Source organism: Zerene cesonia, chromosome 10, assembly GCF_012273895.1.
Source record: "Zerene cesonia ecotype Mississippi chromosome 10, Zerene_cesonia_1.1, whole genome shotgun sequence".
Taxonomy (NCBI): Eukaryota; Metazoa; Arthropoda; class Insecta; order Lepidoptera; family Pieridae; genus Zerene; species Zerene cesonia.
The window spans coordinates 8,835,573-8,855,947 of NC_052111.1; the positions used below are offsets into that span (position 1 = coordinate 8,835,573).

Sequence of the window (20,375 nt, forward strand, 5' to 3'; positions counted from 1 at the left end):
CGATAGAGCCGTGAGCCGTACCTGTCTCCGCGTAGCTGGGCAGCGTGCCGTTGCGCTCTACACACGCGCAGCGATGGTAGAGCTGCGCGGCGCCGCGCGAGGCGGCGCGGCACGCGGCGTGGCACGGCGAGTAGTACACGCGCCCGTCCGCGCCGCACACCGGCGAGTACGCGGCGCCCGCGCACCCGCACCCCGCGTTGCACTGCGCTACGAGACTGCTACCCCTTCAACAATTTGTCGAATACGCGGGTTATAAATGTCTTGCACTGATAAATAGAAGAGAATCTGGAAAGGGAAGAAATAACATGGGACCATGTCTATATAGTAATATTGTCACTTCAATCAGAAAGCTGTTGATTGAAGTGACAATATTGCTATATAGACATTTTTCCTTCAAAACATTTAAAGTTATCGTCAAAGTAACTCACCCAACACTAGGACTAGAGTACGGGACAGTGATCCCCGCAAACGGGTAGTCGTCACACGACAGCACGAAGGAGAAGGAGAACACGCCGGCCAGCACGGTGGCGGCGACGCACAGCTTGATGATGCCGGCGCACGAGAGCCGCCAGCGCTTCACGAGCCAGCCGCCCGCGAACGTGCCGCCGCCGCCCGCCGGGACTGTGATCACGCCTGGAATGTGGAACATAATATTGGATCTCTACAAGATCGATAGAAAACAATGAAAACTATCAGAAAATAGTATTACTAAATGAATGGACAATTTATTTACCTAATGAATAATCAACTATAGTAGCGACGAAAAGTCAAAAGAAAATAGCAATGATATGCCCCAGTCGGTGACAAAAAGTGAAATAACAGAATATTGAAAAACAAAAAGATTGATGATGTGTCATCAAAATAATACGTTGTTTCGAGTAATTTTAGCTCGTATAAATTTATACGGGTATAATATTATATACCATCTAGGGAAGTCTATTCACTTGAAATAAAATAGGCTGTGAACAATATGGTCTAAAACAATGTGATGATGATCGATAAAAAGAAACCTCACCCAAAAGCAAAGCCGCCTGCGACGCGCTAACCGCGAACTGGTTCTCGATTAGCTTCGGCAGGAAGGCCGCGAACCCTGATATCAGGAGACCGTCACTGGCGCCCGCCAGGTTCAGGAACATGAAGGTGGGGTTGCGGAGCAGCGCGGCGGCCGCGCGGGGCAGCTCGCGCAGAGCGCTGAACGCGCCCGACGTGGTGGCGGACTCGTGCGCCTCTGACACTTTGGCGGCGCGGATCTCTGCTGCGCCTGGGCAAAGAATGGATAGATGATGGACGCGCGTCAGCTTCATATAAGTGCTAGAGTTATGGGTCAAGGAAGTATGGTGCGGAGAGCTCAAAGTTCTGAGTGTTAGTGTGGCATACAATATGATGTGTAGACGCAAACGAATGGGTTATGGATACATAACATCGATACAAAATCAAATCAAATTAGCTTACTTTGATGTTTGATTCAATGATGAAATTTGAGGCGTGGTAGTTCTACTTTTAATACTACATCTATTGTGTGCTTGTGTGTGTGTGTGTGTGTGCAAGTATATTATGTTTGAAACGAGGTATCAAACTCAAACAACTAAAACTTGTGGTATTGTAAATGAATGCATTTAAAAATTTATTTTCATAAACAAAACTGGTATAAGGAAGCCCGAAGATATCATTAAATGGAAGATAATAGCTACTTTAAGTTTATCGTAATTGATAAATCGTATTTGGTAAGGAATCTTTTGATTCAAGTATGTTGCAACTATTTAAAAAATTAAATGTTGAGCCAGGAGAGCGTGCAGTAAATAAATAATTTTTTCAATTTATCTGCACATGTGGATAACATCACCACTGCTTAAAACGGTGAAGGAAAACATCGTGAAACCGGCATGTCCAAGAATCAAAAGTTCGACGAAATGTGACATCTGCTAACCCACAATTGGCCAGCGTGGTGGATTATGGCCTGAACCCTCATAGGAGGCCTGTGTCCCAGCAGTGGGAACATGTATTGGAACATATGTGATTCAAGCGTAAATAGCAGTTTTTCTTACCTGGTAACTCATGAGGAAATGCAAGAAGAGGCAAAGCTACAAACAAACATATAATAGCCGACAGTATGAAGCCGATCCACCACGCACCAATCCAGACCGAGCTCGATGGAGTTATACCTAACCTGGAAAAATAAACATCCTTAAAAGCACAAGTCAAATATTTTGTAAGAAAGATAATAATAAACTTAGAAAGGTTTTTATTTCTCCTTTCAATAATTTTGTTTAATAAATATATATCAGAATTACACTTTTTCACTATTTAATTAAATGTTTATTTTGATTAGGAATTTCTGAAATGACCTATTCAGTTATTCTCGAGTAAAAAGTATAAGAAAAAAATTGTAATGGATGTATAGGAGCATTTTTAAAACTACGCAACGGATATTGATGGGGTATTTTTAATAGTTTGTTTGAAGAGGAAGGTTTATTTATATAACAATATATTTTAAACTACTCCGAATTTAACGCGTGCGAAGCCGCGGGCAAAAGCTAGTAGATATAATTCAATGCTCCAGAGTTCTAGATATATCGCCTAAAATGAAAATCTCTATAAATTTGCTCAAATACTCCTTAGCCTTTTTAACCTTAATAAAAAAATACCAAATTTCTCACCACATCAAACAATGAGGGAAAATCTAAAACAATAATCAATCAGCATTTACTGAGACATTTATTTGATTACTCAGTACTGATTATCAGTTCCTTTCAATGCAGTAGTTAGATATAAGCAAATCTGCTATTTCAAATGTTATGTTTATCTAAAACAATTAGCATACCTACTAACATCTCATAAAATAACATACAATGTTTTCACAAACATCCAGTCAACATGTTCTCCATCCCTAGATATCGGAATATTAAATTGTTTTTGTATGCTAATTCGCCAGTTGAGAAATCAAAGCAAACACGACTAGGGTTATATAGGCGTTAATTCCCATTGAATTAGCTAAAACCTATTATTTAATGTAGTTATTTCAACAGTATATATGTTATGGTAAAACAGTGTGAGTAATGACTACAGTTAAGAGACCTATGAGTCTAGTTGAGTGCATTTGATAGTAAGGATACTTTGCTAGTAAATTCACCGTAATAAAAAAGAAGTTGTTGCGCTCGCTATTCCGACAAACGTAGACTGACGCTCTTTTGAATTAAACTGCCAATTAAAAATCTATCGTATACAGTGTAGGTATAGATGAATGAAAATGAATCGGAATAAGTTTTGTATTTCAAAACAAAAACCTTATTTTTTTAAATATGAATAGAAAACAATAAAGGGAAATGAGTCCAATATAAGCTAGCATTTGCAAGAAAACTGTATTTCTACCCTAAGCTGTCAAAAGTCGTGCTTTAAATACCGTTGACAGTACAAACATACATTACTTTACAGAGTAGAACTAATGCAAAACGAAGTACTTATTTCCTTAAAGGAAATGTGAAAGGCCCTAGACGAAATTGTGCTCTTGTCAAAAAATATCACAAAAAACGCTACAAAGCAGAACTCCACTGTTTATTTCCTATGTTTACTCGAAGAACGAAAGGCGGTTAATTTAAAGAGAGAAGCCACACAGTTCGTTCAAAACTCATTGCGCGGAAAATCATATTTCGTTCCAGAAACCATGAAAGTATGAAACGGTGGAATTAATTTGGCTGAAAAGTTGCTTTTGAGAGGCACAATGAGATGAAAGCAAGAGGGCAACTTGAAATGAAGCCGTGTCGCTGCCGAGTTGAAATATTAAAAACGTGAACGCAATACGGTTACAGATAATTAAGGTAACGTGTTGCCGCGCTTTTTGACGGCTGATTATAATTTATAGTCTACGGTTGTATATATTTCAAAGTTTTGCTGGCATAGATTATTCAATTTTTGTCAATAAATTATTTATTTATTTATATATTTATTTATTTAATAAAAAAAAGGTAAATTTTTAATTCATATGTAATGTTAGCAAGATATTATTATTTATTGTGGACGCCAAAGCTGCAAGAAAATTAATAATCTATACAGTTTAATTTTCTTGCAGCTTCTCTATGAGTAAAAGGAACCGGTTTTAAAATGAACTGTTTTTAAAAATAATTTTAATTTTTAAATAAACTTAATTAAACATTTGATACTCATACGTACGTTTCAGAGCTGACGGTAGCGAAGTCGGTATAAATATAAAGTAATTGTCCGCCAACAACGTATCCCAGCGCTGGGCCCAGAACTGCCATTGTATAATAAATACCTGAAAGTAAATAATTATATGTGAAGTGGTAAAATATAGAAAAAGTATTTAAATAAATCAATTTCGAGAGCATGGTTACTCATATTTATGGTTTTTTTTGGATCGCCTCCTTGATACAGCGACATACATCCTGGGTTCGATTCCCGGTGGGGACACAAAAATAATGTCAGGGTCTGACAGGACACAGAAGGCTTATCATCTTGTCCATAAAGTAAAGCGATCAGTGAAGCAGATATATCATCTGCCCCATACCCCACTAGGGGACATTGGACTGCACTTGTTTGATCGCATTCTCGTTTCTATACATTTAAAAGAAGCAATGTACATCAAACTATCATAATCATATCATCATCCTATCTGGATAGATATCTAATATTGAAACCGGTTATTAATAAGTAACCAAAAAAAAGTATAATTTTAAATGCAAAAAGTTTAAATCACCACTCTTCTGTCTATGGCACAATGACAGAAAACCATAAACAAGTGCATTAATTATCTACGTCACTCCTTGCCACGGTACAGTGCCATTACACCATTGCCGAGTGTGAGAGCAAAGCGACAATATCCCATTTCTTCAACCTCTACTGCGTATGTTTTCACAGCTAAAAGCTGTCACGTGAATGCGTTTAGGTTTGTAACGTAAGGGGAGATGAGATTTTTGATACGACGTAATTTTATTATATGAAAATAATCTATGAGCATGCATAGATCAGGTAGGTTAATTAATTTTAAAGTAAAATAATGATAAGTCAATCTGAACTGGTTTGAATTGATAATTTTATTCCCGTTCAGTTTCATCAAAAAGATGACAATACTTTATTAAATTATATTTTTGCTACTTGAAATACTACGTAATAATAATAAATATTGGACATTTAATTAAATTAGGTTTACAATGTTTAATTTGGTACTTTTCAGGTAAGATTTAGTCATCCAGATGATTAACTAGCATCTCAAACAATATGAAACATGATTAAAATATTGTATCGATGGGACGCGACCTATGTCGAATAAAAAAAGCATAAATCCCTTGTCCTTTAACCCTTAGACATAAAATCGAAATAGTAGAAGAATTTTGATTGTTGAGGCAGGATCACGGGTGGCCAAGTCGACAGGCATTGCGTCGATACGGCAAATGACGCGGGTTCGAATCCCGCCTCGTAATCTAAAATATTTGTTATTTATTTCTGTGTCTTTACTGTGCTAATACTAGACTGTTAAAACATTCTTGTGATTACCGACTACGTCACACGACACACGTAGCGAAGCTATAACTAGCTATCGCCTAGCTTCACTCACGCCCAGCCCTTACCCTCAAGAACAAGTGTTACAAACGGGACCCAAGTGGGGCCTTAGCGGGGCTAATGGCATTTCGATAGACCCATATGCTCAATGGCGTGAAAGGATCGGAAAACAACGCGTTCAGCTTTTTGTAATCGTTCTTTCATCGAGAACAATCGAGAATATTCTAGATTTTAACTATCAACACGCAAATCTTTCTTCTACAGTAATATTATTGACATTTGAATTTTGTAACGCAGAAACTGCTAGACCTATTTCAAAAATTCTTTCACCATCGTGAAGCTGCAACTTCACGGATTGACATAGGCTATATATGTACCACGGGCGAAGCCGGGGCGAACAGCTTATGTGAATAATAAACGCCATAGTTTGAAAGAATGTATGGATACTTGTAGTGTATGTAATTTGGTACAGAAATAGATTATAGTCTGGATTGACACATAGACTACCTTTCAAACGGGTACCAAACGAAGCCGCCAACTATGTAGTTAATAAATAATTTTAATCTATATTATGTTAATTTAACGACGTTTCTTCATGCTTAACAAAAAAAAAATGTTGCCCATTTTCCGGTAATTATCACGTTACTGTCAAAGATACCGATTAGATCTCCAATCTTTTGCGGTAAATCGTTTAATGGCTTTTCGAACGCTTTTCAAATGCACTGATGTTAATCATTGCATTCTCTATGGTTCAATCACCTTTGATCATAGAGCATAGAATTGCTTCAAGTTAATGGTAATACTTTTTAAATATATGTATTAAATATATAATATATAAATACTATATATTAAATATATAATAAAATAAGTAATACTCTTTAAATATATAAAACATATAATATAAGTTTTTAGCTTTTCTTTGTTTCTACTATTTGGCATGTTTAAACGGACAGTTTTAATTCAAACTTCGTAATTACATTAATTAAGAATCGGTGACAACAAAAATAAATAATTTCATTACTCATCTTATTATCCTCGTAATAATGGCCAGGATTAAATCATTTCCTTATATACTCTGTATAAGAGCAAGTGACACAATTGAGTCGATTCTATCATTCATACTTTAAAATAACTTGTGAAGCCTTAACCAAGGAGCAATATAAATAAGACAGTATGAAACGCGATTATTATTATATTGGATTAATTATAATCTTATTGTGTTTCTAAAATACTCTTAAAGTATGTAATGTAGGTACTACCTTAATATTTTAACATTTATTTTCATTTCTTATCGTGAAAATTCGCAATACCAAAGTAACGGATATCTGAATATGTACATATTTTTTGCAAATGTCATAACTTTAAGTAAACTAAACCATGTAAAAATGTAAAATATGTAGATCAATTGTTACACACACGCTCACTTTAAAAACCTCTTTCCTACGTGTATAAAAGTGTTATAAGTTAGTTATAAATTTCATTGCTACATTCACAGTAGGGGTTTTGGTGTGTTCCAAGTGCGTTTCTATGTAGCTATAAACAAAGCTATTTTTTATAATGCCGTCCACTTTACCGATTGGACTCTTATAGAAATGGTTTTACCGTTAATATTAGCGTTCATAAAACGTTTTAGTGAGAACCTAGTGTTATAATCGCAATACTAATTATAACAAAGTATACATTAGGAGTACAATGTAATGCTTTAATAGCTGCAATTGTATACAGAATTGACCTTCACATAACTTTTTAAGTTTCTAGTTCAGTCCAAACGTATTTACATAAAGAACAAATACTGTGTTTTATGTTTGATTATGTTTAGGAGTACGTTACCACACGTTTGATCTTATCAATCAACCAATCAAAAACTGTTCATTAAATTAAAGAAAAACAAAGAAATAACCTCACTTGCTTGTTATAAATAGAACATTTGTTCAACATGAAAATTAGAAATTAAAAACTTTTTAACGGATTTTAAACGCGATTTATTCATAATATTATTAACCTGACGTTTCGAACACTTTTCAGCGAGCGTGGTCACAGAGAGACTGAGATGTCAGTCGGGTTATTAATATAACGAATAAATCGCGTTTAAAATCCGTTAAAAAGTTTTTAATTTCTAAATGTACAATACTCGCGTAAAATCAAACACACGAAAATAACTTGGAAATTATCCAAGGTCAATAAGCCGAATCTCCGACTACCCGTCACCTACCTAAATAAACAGATGACATCTTCTTAGACACGTTTTCGTCGATATACGTGACGCCAAGAGTAAAGAGTGGAGTCGCTCCAGCGCCGTGCAGCAACTGCGCCAGAACGAATATGCCCACGGCCCACGCCCCACCTTCTGAAGTGCTTTCGTCACATGTGCTTGCCTGCTGAAGGATAATATTTTCATAGTTTATACTTAACTCATCAAACAACCTATCCTTCCTACTAATCCTACTAATATTAGAAATGCGAAAGTTTGTAAGATGTGTGTGTGTGTTTGGTGCTCTTTCACGCAAAAACTTCCGAACCGATTGCAATGAAATTTGGTACGTAGATAGCTGGACAACTGGGATAACACATAGGCAACTTTTATCCCGATATTCCTACGGGATACAGACTTACACGGGTGAAACCGCAGGGCGCATCTAGTCTAGTATGAAGGCGGTAAATTCAAATCAAATTAAGTATCAGTGATCATTTGATCATCTCTATTTCTATATATATAACATTTATCACAATGTTAGTTACCATACTCCTCCGAAACAACTGGACCGATTCTCATGAAATTTTGTGGGATAGGTCTGAGAATCGGCCAACACCTATTTTACTTACCTCATGATAAGAGTAAGGCAGAACGTCGTTTGGCGGGTCAGCTAGTATTCTATACAATCAATCGAGTTTGACCGACAGTTCTTCAATATATTAACAAAATCCAAAATAACGTTAAAGTCTATCTCTTAAGTCTGTACGAGTATATCTTAACAAACTGAAGCGGTTGTGATAGGACTCACTCATTTTCAAAAACGAGAATTACCTATTTTTCGAAAATTTTTAATATCAGTTGAAATAAATTGTATATAACTCTTTAACCTTACTTTATTTACTGATTTTTTCGTATTTTCTAATTAGTACGTAATTTATCAATCTCCATTAAAATCAATACAATAAATCGATTATACTTGCGATCACGACACAATGTGTTTACAATTTTTTTTTCTGATCTCGATTTATCCAGACGCATTCATCAAAACCGGTTTTATTGTCAATTGTACATTGGTTGAAGGTTTTATAAACGAATTATGCCGCCTCAATGCCCGCGACGTTTGTTTTTTTTACTTTTAAACTTTTGTGTTACGTCGGCAGTTTTCTAGACGTTTCGAGATTCTGCTGGCGACTAATTATACAGCTTTATTCTGTCATTTCCTTATTGGGTTTTCAGAAGACATGCAATTATTCCTGTTAATGTTCTTTCAAACTTCTTGAAGGAATCACGAAGTTCGTCATATTTGATACATGTTGAAAACTAGAAGTGTCTCTTATGAAAAATTCATAGTACAAATGCTGACATTCATTCAACAAATGCTGCATTTCTTATAAAATTTTTATTAGCATCGGTTAAACTAAAGAAACATTAAATGTGAAAACTAGCACCATTTTTTAGGACAACTATATAATTAGTAAAGTACTATGGGGATGACAGCAACAGTTTATTGTGCCGCCATACAAAAGACCTTAAAGAAATAGCTAAACAAGCATAGAAGTCCTCATCACTTAAAAGTTATAAGCATACAACTCCCAAAAGCACATCACTAGAAAAAAATCCTACCGTCCGGTTCCCATCGCACAGGTCATCTGGCTCATCTCCAGCCACCTTGTACGGCGGCACCAGGAAGTGCGGCAGCGCGAACAGCAACGAGCCGGTGCCCATGAGCAGCACGCCCCAGCCGAGCCAGCGCGGCTTGGAGGCCGCAGTCCGCCCGCCCAGGTACGTGACCGGGGCTAGACAGGCGAAGGACGCCATGTCGTAGCTGGGTAGGAATCTAGATTAAGGCTGGGAAAGTCTCGCTAGCGGCACGCTGGCAGCTGACAGCTGAGTTCAAAATAACACGTAGGTATCAGCGTGTGGGGTTTATAGAAGTTCACAGGTTCCTGCTGTTAGCAGAGACAGCGTGTGGTCAGCGTGACACAAAGTCTATATAGATGTATAATATGAAACAACGTAAATACATACATCGATAAGGTCCTTATAGATAGAATATTGTAAACGATTTAAATGTGGAAGTCGAGCACGCTTCGACACAAAATTGGGCCAGATTGCACTTGGGAGATATCCTCACAAGAGTTAGGCGATGACGATTCTACTGTTTCGTACGGTAAGCGGGAAGACGGTATCCATTTTCATTCCTTTTTCTCATTATTTATATTTTTCAAATCCCTTAACCCTTCAAATTTATTGATTCCATTAATTTTCTTACATGGGCGATAGTGAACGCTTACCAGTAGGTGAACTACCAGTTCGGTTACCCGCTCTAACATAAAAAATATGCTCTGAGTAAATAATATAGAGGAGAGTAATGAAAAAATAAAGGTGTGTCTGCGATTCACACACGATAGAAGTGAAACTACAGTAATAGTATGTATATTTCTGTCTCTTTCTTTGCCGGCTTTATTCTACACATTTTTGTATTTGCGTATCTTACCTGCCGTTTTTCCGTTGCATCAGGTTTGAAATCACAACGATTCTAAAGAAGTTTCACTTCAATAAAAAAGGCATATTAATGATACCGTGCTGTTGCTACTACCCATGGGGTTAGTTTAACGGCGTGTGTACAGTAGAAGTAATAATTGTGGAAAGTCAATTACTTCACAGCTACCTACTTACTCCTATCTAATACAATACGCCAAAAAATGATAAAAAGTCTTGGCACAGACAACACAATACTTGGGAATTAAAAATTAAACAGTAATTCTATAGAAATTTAAGGCTTTTTAACGGATTTTAAACGCGATTATTCATTATACTATTAACTCGACGTTTCGAACACTTTACAGCGAGCGTGGTCACGGGGAGACTGAGATGTTTCATGTCTTGAAGGTCATGCAAAATTGTTGTTTGTGAACTACCTCCACCTATTTCTCCGCAGTTTCTCCGCAGTAGTATTGGCTGATAGTAGTTAAAAAGTCTTTAATTTCTTAATATATAATACTCGCGTAGAATCAAACACAAGTTATTCTATAGTCAACGAAATATTTGCATATATGTATTAGGCGTTAAAAAAACCTTACCCTCCCGCTATAACTCCAGTTTGCATCGAGCGCAGACCGAACCTCTTCTCTATGGTTGTGATGACCACATTGACGAAACCGTTCACCACCATTCCTGTGCCCAAAAAACTATATAAAATAAAAATAATTATATTTAAGCAGGCAGTCAATTCATCACTATTATATTATAAACATCAATATTATGAGCCCGTAAAAAATTAAATTTAAATTTAATTAAAAAATTCAATTAAAAATCTGAATTTGTCGCATACAAAATGCACGTTTAATCTAAACGTAACATTTTTTTTATGTCATAGCGGGAAACTGAGCTGGTTCGCCTGATGGTAAGCTATCACCACCGCCTATTAAAATCCGTAGAGGCAGTGGCTATGCGAATGCGCTGTCTCCATTTTATAAGCAATGGATTGACGACTGGAAAAGGAATGGACTGGGAAGGGTGAGGGAAAGGAATTGGGCCTCCAGCTCCAACGTTATTATTTAACATTATATATAATCAAAAAAGCTTACTGAAGAGTTATTTTTCCAACGACAATGTAGTACTATTTTTTCGTATTATATTCAACATAAATTCAAACAATATAATATTCACCAATGACTGTACTCTTTCATATGAGCATGATCGCATCCATTTTTATCAAGTTTCCAAAATGAATAAAAGCACACGCTATTTCAGTCGGCCCATCCGTCGGACATTGTGAAACATTAATCAAGTGGGATATTTTAAGCCGTACCTTTATGTGCTTTGCTGATTGATATTCGATATCTATGGCTATTATTTTAAATCGACATTAAAACCGTTATTTCTTTATATCATAGAAGATTGTTGGTGGATTTAAACCTAAAATTATGAATATTTATTTTACATATTTTATCTATTAGGCTGTACCCAAGCAGACCCAATAATTTAGAGTATAGTTTGTAAAGTGAAATCCTTCAGTGTATCCCTATGTTTTATGTGGATGAATTCTTAATTACTATTTCTGTTTCTATAATAAAAATAAACTATAATTTGATTTAGACACATATATTTTTAAATGTAAATATTCCCCATTCCATACTTTTATAAAAGTTAACGAAATCTGTCAAGAAATACTAACGGAAATTAGCGAAAACATTAAACAATGTTATTTTGTATACATTATCATAATGTGAGAGTGGTCGATGCCCGTTTAATTATTCTGTACTGGTAAGGTCGAAATATACGAAATTCCGGTAATTTTAAGATAACATCAGCTTTATTTTAAGGTGTATAGATTTTTGTAACTTACTAACTGACCTGCCGAGATTCATAGTTCATAACCTCTTATTTATTATATACCTATAGATTTTTATAACTAAAAAGCCTAATATTTCATGATCACTTATTAACTGACGTACGAAAGATATACTCGACAAAAATATTTTAACCAGAAAACAATTGTATGTGGTAGTCGAGCACGCTTCGGCACGAATTGGGCCAGCTCGCACCGGGGAAGTACCACACCCCCACAGAAGACCGGCGTGAAATAGCATTCTGCTGTGTTTCGTTCGGTGAGTGGGGGAGCCGGAGGCCCATATCCTTTTCCTTACCCTTCCCAGTCCTTTCCTTTATTCCTCTCGCCAATCCTTCCTTAATCCCTTCCCAAAAGTGGGCAATCCATTTGTAGAGGCGTAAGGTTTGTAATGGACCTTATGCCTCTATAAATGTTCATGGGCGGTGGTAGCGCTTACCATCAGGCGACCCACCAGCTCCATTGCCGACTGTGACTTAAAAAAAAAAAAAAAAAAAAAATTGACGCCATTTTGTGGTTGGAAGGGAAATATTGTCATTTGGTCCCATTGTACTTAGAGTAGGTACCACCCAACCGGGAAAGAAATAAGTTTTTCATGTATTTTTCTAATTTATCAATTCTGCTACGTATTGCGGTATCAAGGTGAACATGAGGATGATTCGGAACGAACGAAATGTATATTTATATACACTTACGGAATTATTATATAATAAACTGTACCAGGAATAATATCGCATCCACTCAGTGTAAGGTAAAAAGCGAAATAGATTTTATGAAATCCAAACAGCAAATAATCTACATTTCATCATAGATATAAAACAATAAGGAAAAATGTATTTACGTCTGTCCTTTATTGCATTTCAGTGTTTCGCAATATGATGTTGACCCGTTGAAGCTATTAAAGATGCCTCCGCAATAATAAACAAGGATCAAAAGATTGTCCTGTCTCTGTCAATATCGTTTATATGGTAGAAATGAGCCGGAAGTAGGGCTGTCAACTTTTAAAAATGATAAAATAATTTATTTTAATTAAATTAACAACTTAGTGCGTTCTAATAAACCAAATTACATAAGAGTAGAACCGAAAGATCATAAGTTGTGGTATCGGTAGACGCAAAGAAAATATAATGTTTCTGGAATAATAAATGCTTATTAAATATACATATATATCAAACCGTACTATGCAAAACGAAGTGGCGGGAAACTACATATTAAAACCAAATACATGTAAAATAGATACTGTAAAGCCCAAAAACACATTATTAATATTCCGTTATAAAAAACAATGATATTTTATTAAAAATCAAAAAACATTTTATGATACATTTTTTATACGAGTGCCAACCCTACAGATAACGGTGACGTATAACCCCCGGGTAGACAAATTGAGATTACTCTATGTTCAGTTATGATTTTAATAAGCCTTTTCAGTGACACCATCGTTTAAAGTACCTTCTGCAATTGATTGACAGGATTATATGGGAAGTAAAAACAATTTCATTTTAGCAAAATCGTTTAATTGTCAAATATCGTCTGAGACAACGTTTAGGGTTGTGATAACAGCGGATTTGTTACCAAGAGCACATTGGTGGCATATTTAAATCAAAATTGGCAATAGATTATATTATACAAACTTTCAACAAATAATTTATAGTAATATTATAAAGTTGAAGAGTTTGTTTATTTGTTTGAATGCACTAATCAGGAACTACTGGTCCGATTTGAAAAATTCTTTCAATGTTAGATAGCCCATTTATTGAGGAAGGCTTATAGGCTATATATGAACCACGGGCAAAGCCGGGGCGGACCGCTCGTAAAAAAAAATGGTTAAGCTTTGGTTGGAACGGTCATACAATAAATGGGTGACAATTCTTTTTGTAGTTTCTCTTTATCTTATTTGTAAGGAATTGTTAATGAGGCGAGTACGATTCGCACTTGACCGTTTTTTTTTAATCAAACTTAACTTGCAACTTCAACGACGTCAATACAAAATTTAATTTGATTGCTTTCTAGCTGGCATAGTATAAATGACAAATGTGTATCTCTTTATCAGCCCACGATCCCAAACACAAAGGTTTTATTTCTGTTACCTGATAAATCCGTCAACCGATTGGCGTGATTATTTTTGTGTTTGCTATAAAATTGTTGAATTATGGATTTACAACTGGAGTGGTACCTTCCTAGGTACGTCAATAACCTTTCTTGTAGAAAATAAGGAAGTGAACTAGTACCTACCTATTGTTATCTTTTACTGATTATTTAGAATTATCTGAAAGCAACTAAACATTACGCTTATAATCTCTTCAGCGGAAACGGTTCATTTGTTTAAGATTATGGTTCATTCGCAGAAACAATGATAACGTAATGCAAACCTTAGTCATCATTGTATGACCGCGTGTTAGTCAGATGATTTTAAAATTCGGTTAGAATTCGATTAGTATTCCTTGGCATAAGAAGTTGTCCGTATCCTTTTACCAATCTACTCCTTTATTGCTATTGATCCTTTCTTTATTTCTTATACCTTAAAAGACAACGAACGCATTTGCGGAGACTAACTCTGCGAATGTACATGGATGGTGGGGATCGTTAACCATCAGACGAACAACCAGCTCGGTTGCCCGCTTTAACATAAAAAAAAAACAGTATTCAATATGGAAGAACATGGGGAAAGTGTCCTAATAGAAATATTTATAAGTGAGTAGGAAAAAATGACGAAAAATATAATTATACTCCTATTATTTACATTCGTCTTTTAATAAAGCGAGTCTGGTCTGTTTAGGCAACGCCTGTTTATACAGAAAATCCCACGGTAAAAGTTCTATGCAAAGCCTTATGAATGTAGCCAGGTAGCAAAATTGAAATTTCCAGAATTTAAAGTAACCCGAGAATACAGTAAAGTGTAAGAAAGTTAAAAATTATTGGACAAGTTGTAGCCAAAATAAGATGGAGGGCTATAAAAATGTCTAAAGTTAAATGAACTGAGCGCACCACCTGCTTCCGAGGGAAGGCTTTTGCGTCCTTTTTTAATACGATTAGTTTTAGGGAGCTGTGGCTCAGTGGCTTGTTGATGCTATGGATCCGTGGTTTGTATCATAAATAATATTATATGAATTTAGATGAGGTTTTTGCTGTGATGGAGACATAGATTTCATTTTTCCATAATAGCTGAATTTTTGGGCTTTTGAAGTATTGGGATATTTTGTGAATTTCTGGGTATGTATTTATTTGGACGTTTCTCATATAAAATATATTTAAGTGTTTAATATATTTAAATAAAATTATTTTAACTAACAGAACCTTTAGGAAAATCTGAAAACTTTAAGCAATTAATGTGCGTGGGTTTATACTAATATACTAAATGCGAATGTATCTTTATCTGTTTGTCTATTACGTATTCGCAGAACCAGACAGATATATATTAATTGTGATATTGAAAACATTTTGAAGCAAATTGTCGACGAAGAGGCCGCAAAACTAGTTGCTATTTCAATACAAACAGCAAGTAAAATCGTGGACGGAAAGCTAGTCTCAAAATACAAAAACTGGTTCACTTCTCGTTGTATCGAGGTTTATTTTAAAATTCCGTTAAAATCTCGTCAGCAGAAAGTTCGCAACTTTGGTAATAATGAAACTTTTAATTGCTCAACCACTTGAGGTAATCGTCTGTTTTATTGTTTAAAAATCACCGTTTTACTCTATATAACCACGGGTTTTAAGTTTTAAGAAAGTAATATAATATATTCTGAATTATTTGTTTTAAATAATATGAATAAAAATTAATTACATACAGTTTTTTTCATACATAAAGTTAGAACATTATGTTTCATAAATATCTTCGTAGCTGGGTTGGGCAACATGTGTCTACTTCTATATTCTTCTATAAAACCTAAGTTACAAATTTAATCATATCATATCACATCAATAATATTTTCCAATATTTGTATTGATGAAGTGAAAAAACTATGTAAAAACAATTATTACGGAATGTCTAACGCCTTGAATGTCCGTCAAATACAGTCTGTCGACCAGTCTGTTTAGTAAAAAAGTATTATATACCGTCAAATATTACAAACATGAAGATTTGTTTGTATGTTTGATCCTTTCGCACAAGAACAGCGTTTGCCGGCTCAGCTACTAATTATATAAATATTAAGAACATGTAAACAATTTTCAGAGAGCCCGAGTAATAACACATTAAATCAACCCCATTCCGGTGTGTAAGCTTCGATACTCCGTTGCAACGTGGCCATTAAGTTCACAGCATAAATAGAAATTTTATAATTTTTTATTCACAAAAATTTCATGTGCATGAATGTAATATAATCTAATTAAAAGTAGCTATCGATAAACTGGTCAGCCTCTATCCAAGTTTGATAAAACCTTTGAAAGTTATGAAATAATTGTTTACATTGCGACTATTTAATCAGAACTTCACCGACACTTAACCTTAGACAACACATACACACACACACAGAAACACACGCACACACACACTTCATATAAAAACCTATAGTATTTTTTTATGTCATAGCGGGCAACTGAGCTGGTGGTTCGCCTGATGGTAAACGATCACTACCGCCCATGAACATTCGCAGAGGCTCAGACCTCTGAGAATGCGCTGCCCTCTTTTAAGGGATAAGGGATAAGGAAAGGATTGATCACTGGAAAGAAGGAATGGACTGGGAAGGGCTAGGAGAAGGAAATAGGCCTCCGGTATATGTGTACCATAATCTGTGTACTTATAAATATTGTGTATCGGAGTTGCATTGAGCGTATCCTATAATAGCAAGTGAAGTTTATAAATATGCCAGCTTTTGTCTACGGCTTTCAATTCGGAGTAGTTTAATAGACCTTATTCTTCCTCTTAAATCACTCTATCTATTTAAAAAACCCATCAAAATCCGTGGTATAGTTTTAAATGAGCAAACATGCATATCGGACCGACGCGGGAAACGACTTTAATACTACGTAGTGATCAACAAAGTATATATAAACCAAAAAATCGCTCGTCTACTAAAGCCAGCTCAAGTTGCAGTTAATCGAGTCCAGCAGAGCGGAAAATCCGGCGATGGGGTTGTACTCACACCGTTAACTTGAGGACACTTGACGGATTAAGCTGAGCCAATTACAACTTATTGCATGTTACCTAATACGCAGACAAGCGGGGGGTTTGTTGTATTTGTTCCAGAAATACAACACTTATGTTGTTTAGAAACTACAGAGTTTCTTGCCGGCTCTTCTTTGTAGAAACTGCTTTCCGAACCGGTGGTAAATGTTAAAACTGTGTTAGGACGATACAAAAGTCAAATTGAATCATATGATTGAGTTTGAGTTTAAATTAAATATTGTAATAAACAGTTTTGTACTTGGAATGGTTTAATGTTCAGTTGAAATTGTATATCGTGGTGATTTATCTACACAAATCTGTCATATTCTCAATGATTAAGTAATCCATATTTTCTCCACAGGCCAGTTTTGACTATTTTAGTTTCGCTGGCACCAAGATGGAACGATGATGAACTGCATTTTTTTATTTAAGATTTATTGGCTAATAGTACTGTGGGTATTTTAAATTATTGACGTGATCCTTATTGTGTTTGATAGGAAATTGTTGTAAAATGGTCCCATTTTAGAATCTGGAATGATACCACCACTCCAGGAACATCGATCACCTGTTTTGTAGAAGACTTGTGTTATAAAAGTAATAAATACGTTGTACAATGTACTTCCAGTATGGTAATACGAAAGTAAGGTAATTGCCCGATTCTTGTGATTGAGTGAGCGAAGTGTTATCCGTTTTATGTGTTAGTGTGAAATAGAAGATTAAACACGGCTTATTCACATCCGTTGTCGTTTTAAGATACAATATTATTGGTCTATAACCTATCTATTATTACTATTTTTTATAAACAAAATTCTTTATGACTCTCTATTTTTAATAAACAAAATTCTATCTAGAATCACTATTAACAAAGAGTTATATCAAAATTGTGTTGAGTTCAATTATGTTAAAGGTACGACAGGCTGGATTCATTCGACAAACGTAATATTGTTTATATAAATTGTATATAAAAAGCTGAATTCTCTAACACTATCCACATTGATATTAAAAATATCTCTTATCAGTGTTCACTTGGCTATGCGCCACAAATGTAAGCAATAACAAAGTGCAGTCATTCGAAAAATGAAAGATTATGTTTAGAGCAGATTCGATAAACTCCACAAGTCAGAAGCAGAAGATCGATGAACAATTAATCGAAAATTAAATCAAAATATTTATATATGAATGAATAAATGTCTCAAAGTTCTTTATTTCGTAAAATATATACATAATATAAAGGTGAACAAAGAAACTCAAAACAATTAGCAAAAGGCCGCCTTATCACTAGATAGCGATCTCTTTCAGGCAACCCTAACAATAAGTGGGTAAGCCAAAACTAAGGCAATAATTAATGTATTAATGTATTTTTGCAGGTAACACTGTAATGCAAGTTTTATAGCGAATCTACGAATCTGTACCAATCGGCATTATTTTCGCATACAAATACATATAAGGATTCGTGTGTTTCGATTAAGAACCCCATTACGATTTTTCACCAACGTTTCAAAATACGAATAAGGTTCTCGATTGAACTATATTTTTTTTGGTTTTGGTACTCGATTATTCCGTGGATATGACTGGCGTGAGTTTGATAGGAGTTTGTTATCATTTAATCATATTTTAGAAGGAGTACATCCCTCCCTAGAGATGTCGCTTTTTTGTAAAATTATAAAATATTTTTCACACACAGAAAGATGCAATATTACTGATAAACAGAGGCTTCTTTATTTTAAACTCGGTTAAAGTATGATACAAACAGCAAGTCTAGAACGAAACTTCATCCATATCCCACAAACGTGAAGCGCAAAAAACAAATGTTTGAAGCGTACTGGCAAACAATATGGCGGCATTTCTTGGCGGGAAACGCAAATTAGTACTATTCGCTAATGAAGTTCGTATTCCTGCTCATTCTTGTGTGAGCCATGCTGATTGGGGCGCTTGAGTATATAGAGATGGATGTCAAAGCTTAATTTATGCTAAAATATAGTTAATTGAGTTTAGTAATTGAACAGTTTGCTTGGGATAGATTGTATATTTATGGATAGTTATTAATAACAATTATATTTTGAGGTAATTTAGGAAAATAGTTTATAAGTTACTATAATTTTGGTTTATCCGAGTTTTCAATGATTTATTTAATAACAATATTTTTTCTTGTGTTTGATTTTACGCGAGTATTATACATTTAGAAATTAAAAACTTTTTAACGGATTTTAAACGCGATTTATTCATTATATTATTAACCGACGTTTCGAACACTTTACAGCGAGCGTGGTCACGGGGAGTCTCCCCGTTCATCCTCGTTCAAAAGTTTTTAATTTCTAAACAATATTTTTACTAATAAAAACAATAATAGGAATACACCACACGTCTGAATTAGAAGAACTTATTTATTAAGCTAGGAGGTACCTACTCTTTCAAATCGTTCTTCAAATAAATGGTTTAAGTATAATAATATTAAAAAACAATGTACGGGTCAAGGTAAAAATCGATTACAGAAATATCACACATACACTTTTTTTTTATGTCATAGCGGGCAGCTGAGCTGGTGGTTCGCCTGATGGTAAGCGATCACCACCGCCCATAAACATTCGCAAAGGTAGTACCTCTGTGAATGCGCTGCCCGCTTTTATGGGGTAAGGGAAAAGGAAAGGATTAACGACTGGAAAGAAGGAATGGACTAGGATGGGTGAGGAAAAGGAAACGGGCCTCCGGCTCCCCCCCTCACCGTACGAAACACAGTGGCATGCCTTTATTTCACGCCGGTTTTCTGTGGGGGTGTGGTACTTCCCCGGTGCGAGCTGGCCCAATTCGTGCCGAAGCGTGCTCGACTCCCACAATAAAATTTTTAGTGTTTGTGTATTAGAAATATCTAATACACAAACACTTAAGGAAATACCAGCCATTTCGACATATATTTCTTCACAAATCCCCTATAATATTGCGTAACAAAAAAATAACACATTAAAATTCATTCGTAACATCTAGTTCATCATTCCGCAGATCAAATACTAGTACGCTATGCATCTGGTCTGATGGAATCACGTATAGCAAAAAGTAACAAGCAAAACGTATGAATTTCTGAACGAAACGCATACATTGCTCTCTAGGTACCATTGTTAGGTTTATTCTATACAATCTACTTAGTCTGGCCATAAATACTGTTACACTTAATTATAAAAAAATATTACATTTGAATTTCGAATCTGTCA

General features: G+C 35.3%; 1 protein-coding gene across 3 annotated transcripts in view; it reads right to left on the reverse strand.

Annotated features, from left to right (window-relative positions):
- LOC119829434 (solute carrier organic anion transporter family member 4A1) overlaps window positions 1–20,375 on the reverse strand; it is a 46,430-nt gene that overhangs the window by 3,195 nt on the left and 22,860 nt on the right. For 2 of the 3 annotated variants that reach the window (XM_038351922.1, XM_038351924.1), the window contains 8 exons: window positions 10,792–10,885; window positions 9,332–9,533; window positions 7,727–7,892; window positions 4,168–4,270; window positions 2,046–2,167; window positions 1,016–1,261; window positions 429–633; window positions 22–224 (listed from right to left, as the gene is read on the reverse strand). In XM_038351922.1, the coding sequence (XP_038207850.1) occupies window positions 22–224; window positions 429–633; window positions 1,016–1,261; window positions 2,046–2,167; window positions 4,168–4,270; window positions 7,727–7,892; window positions 9,332–9,533; window positions 10,792–10,885 (1,341 nt within the window). The remainder of the gene's footprint in view (window positions 1–21; window positions 225–428; window positions 634–1,015; window positions 1,262–2,045; window positions 2,168–4,167; window positions 4,271–7,726; window positions 7,893–9,331; window positions 9,534–10,791; window positions 10,886–20,375) is intronic. The other variant, XM_038351923.1, reaches the window with a different exon arrangement.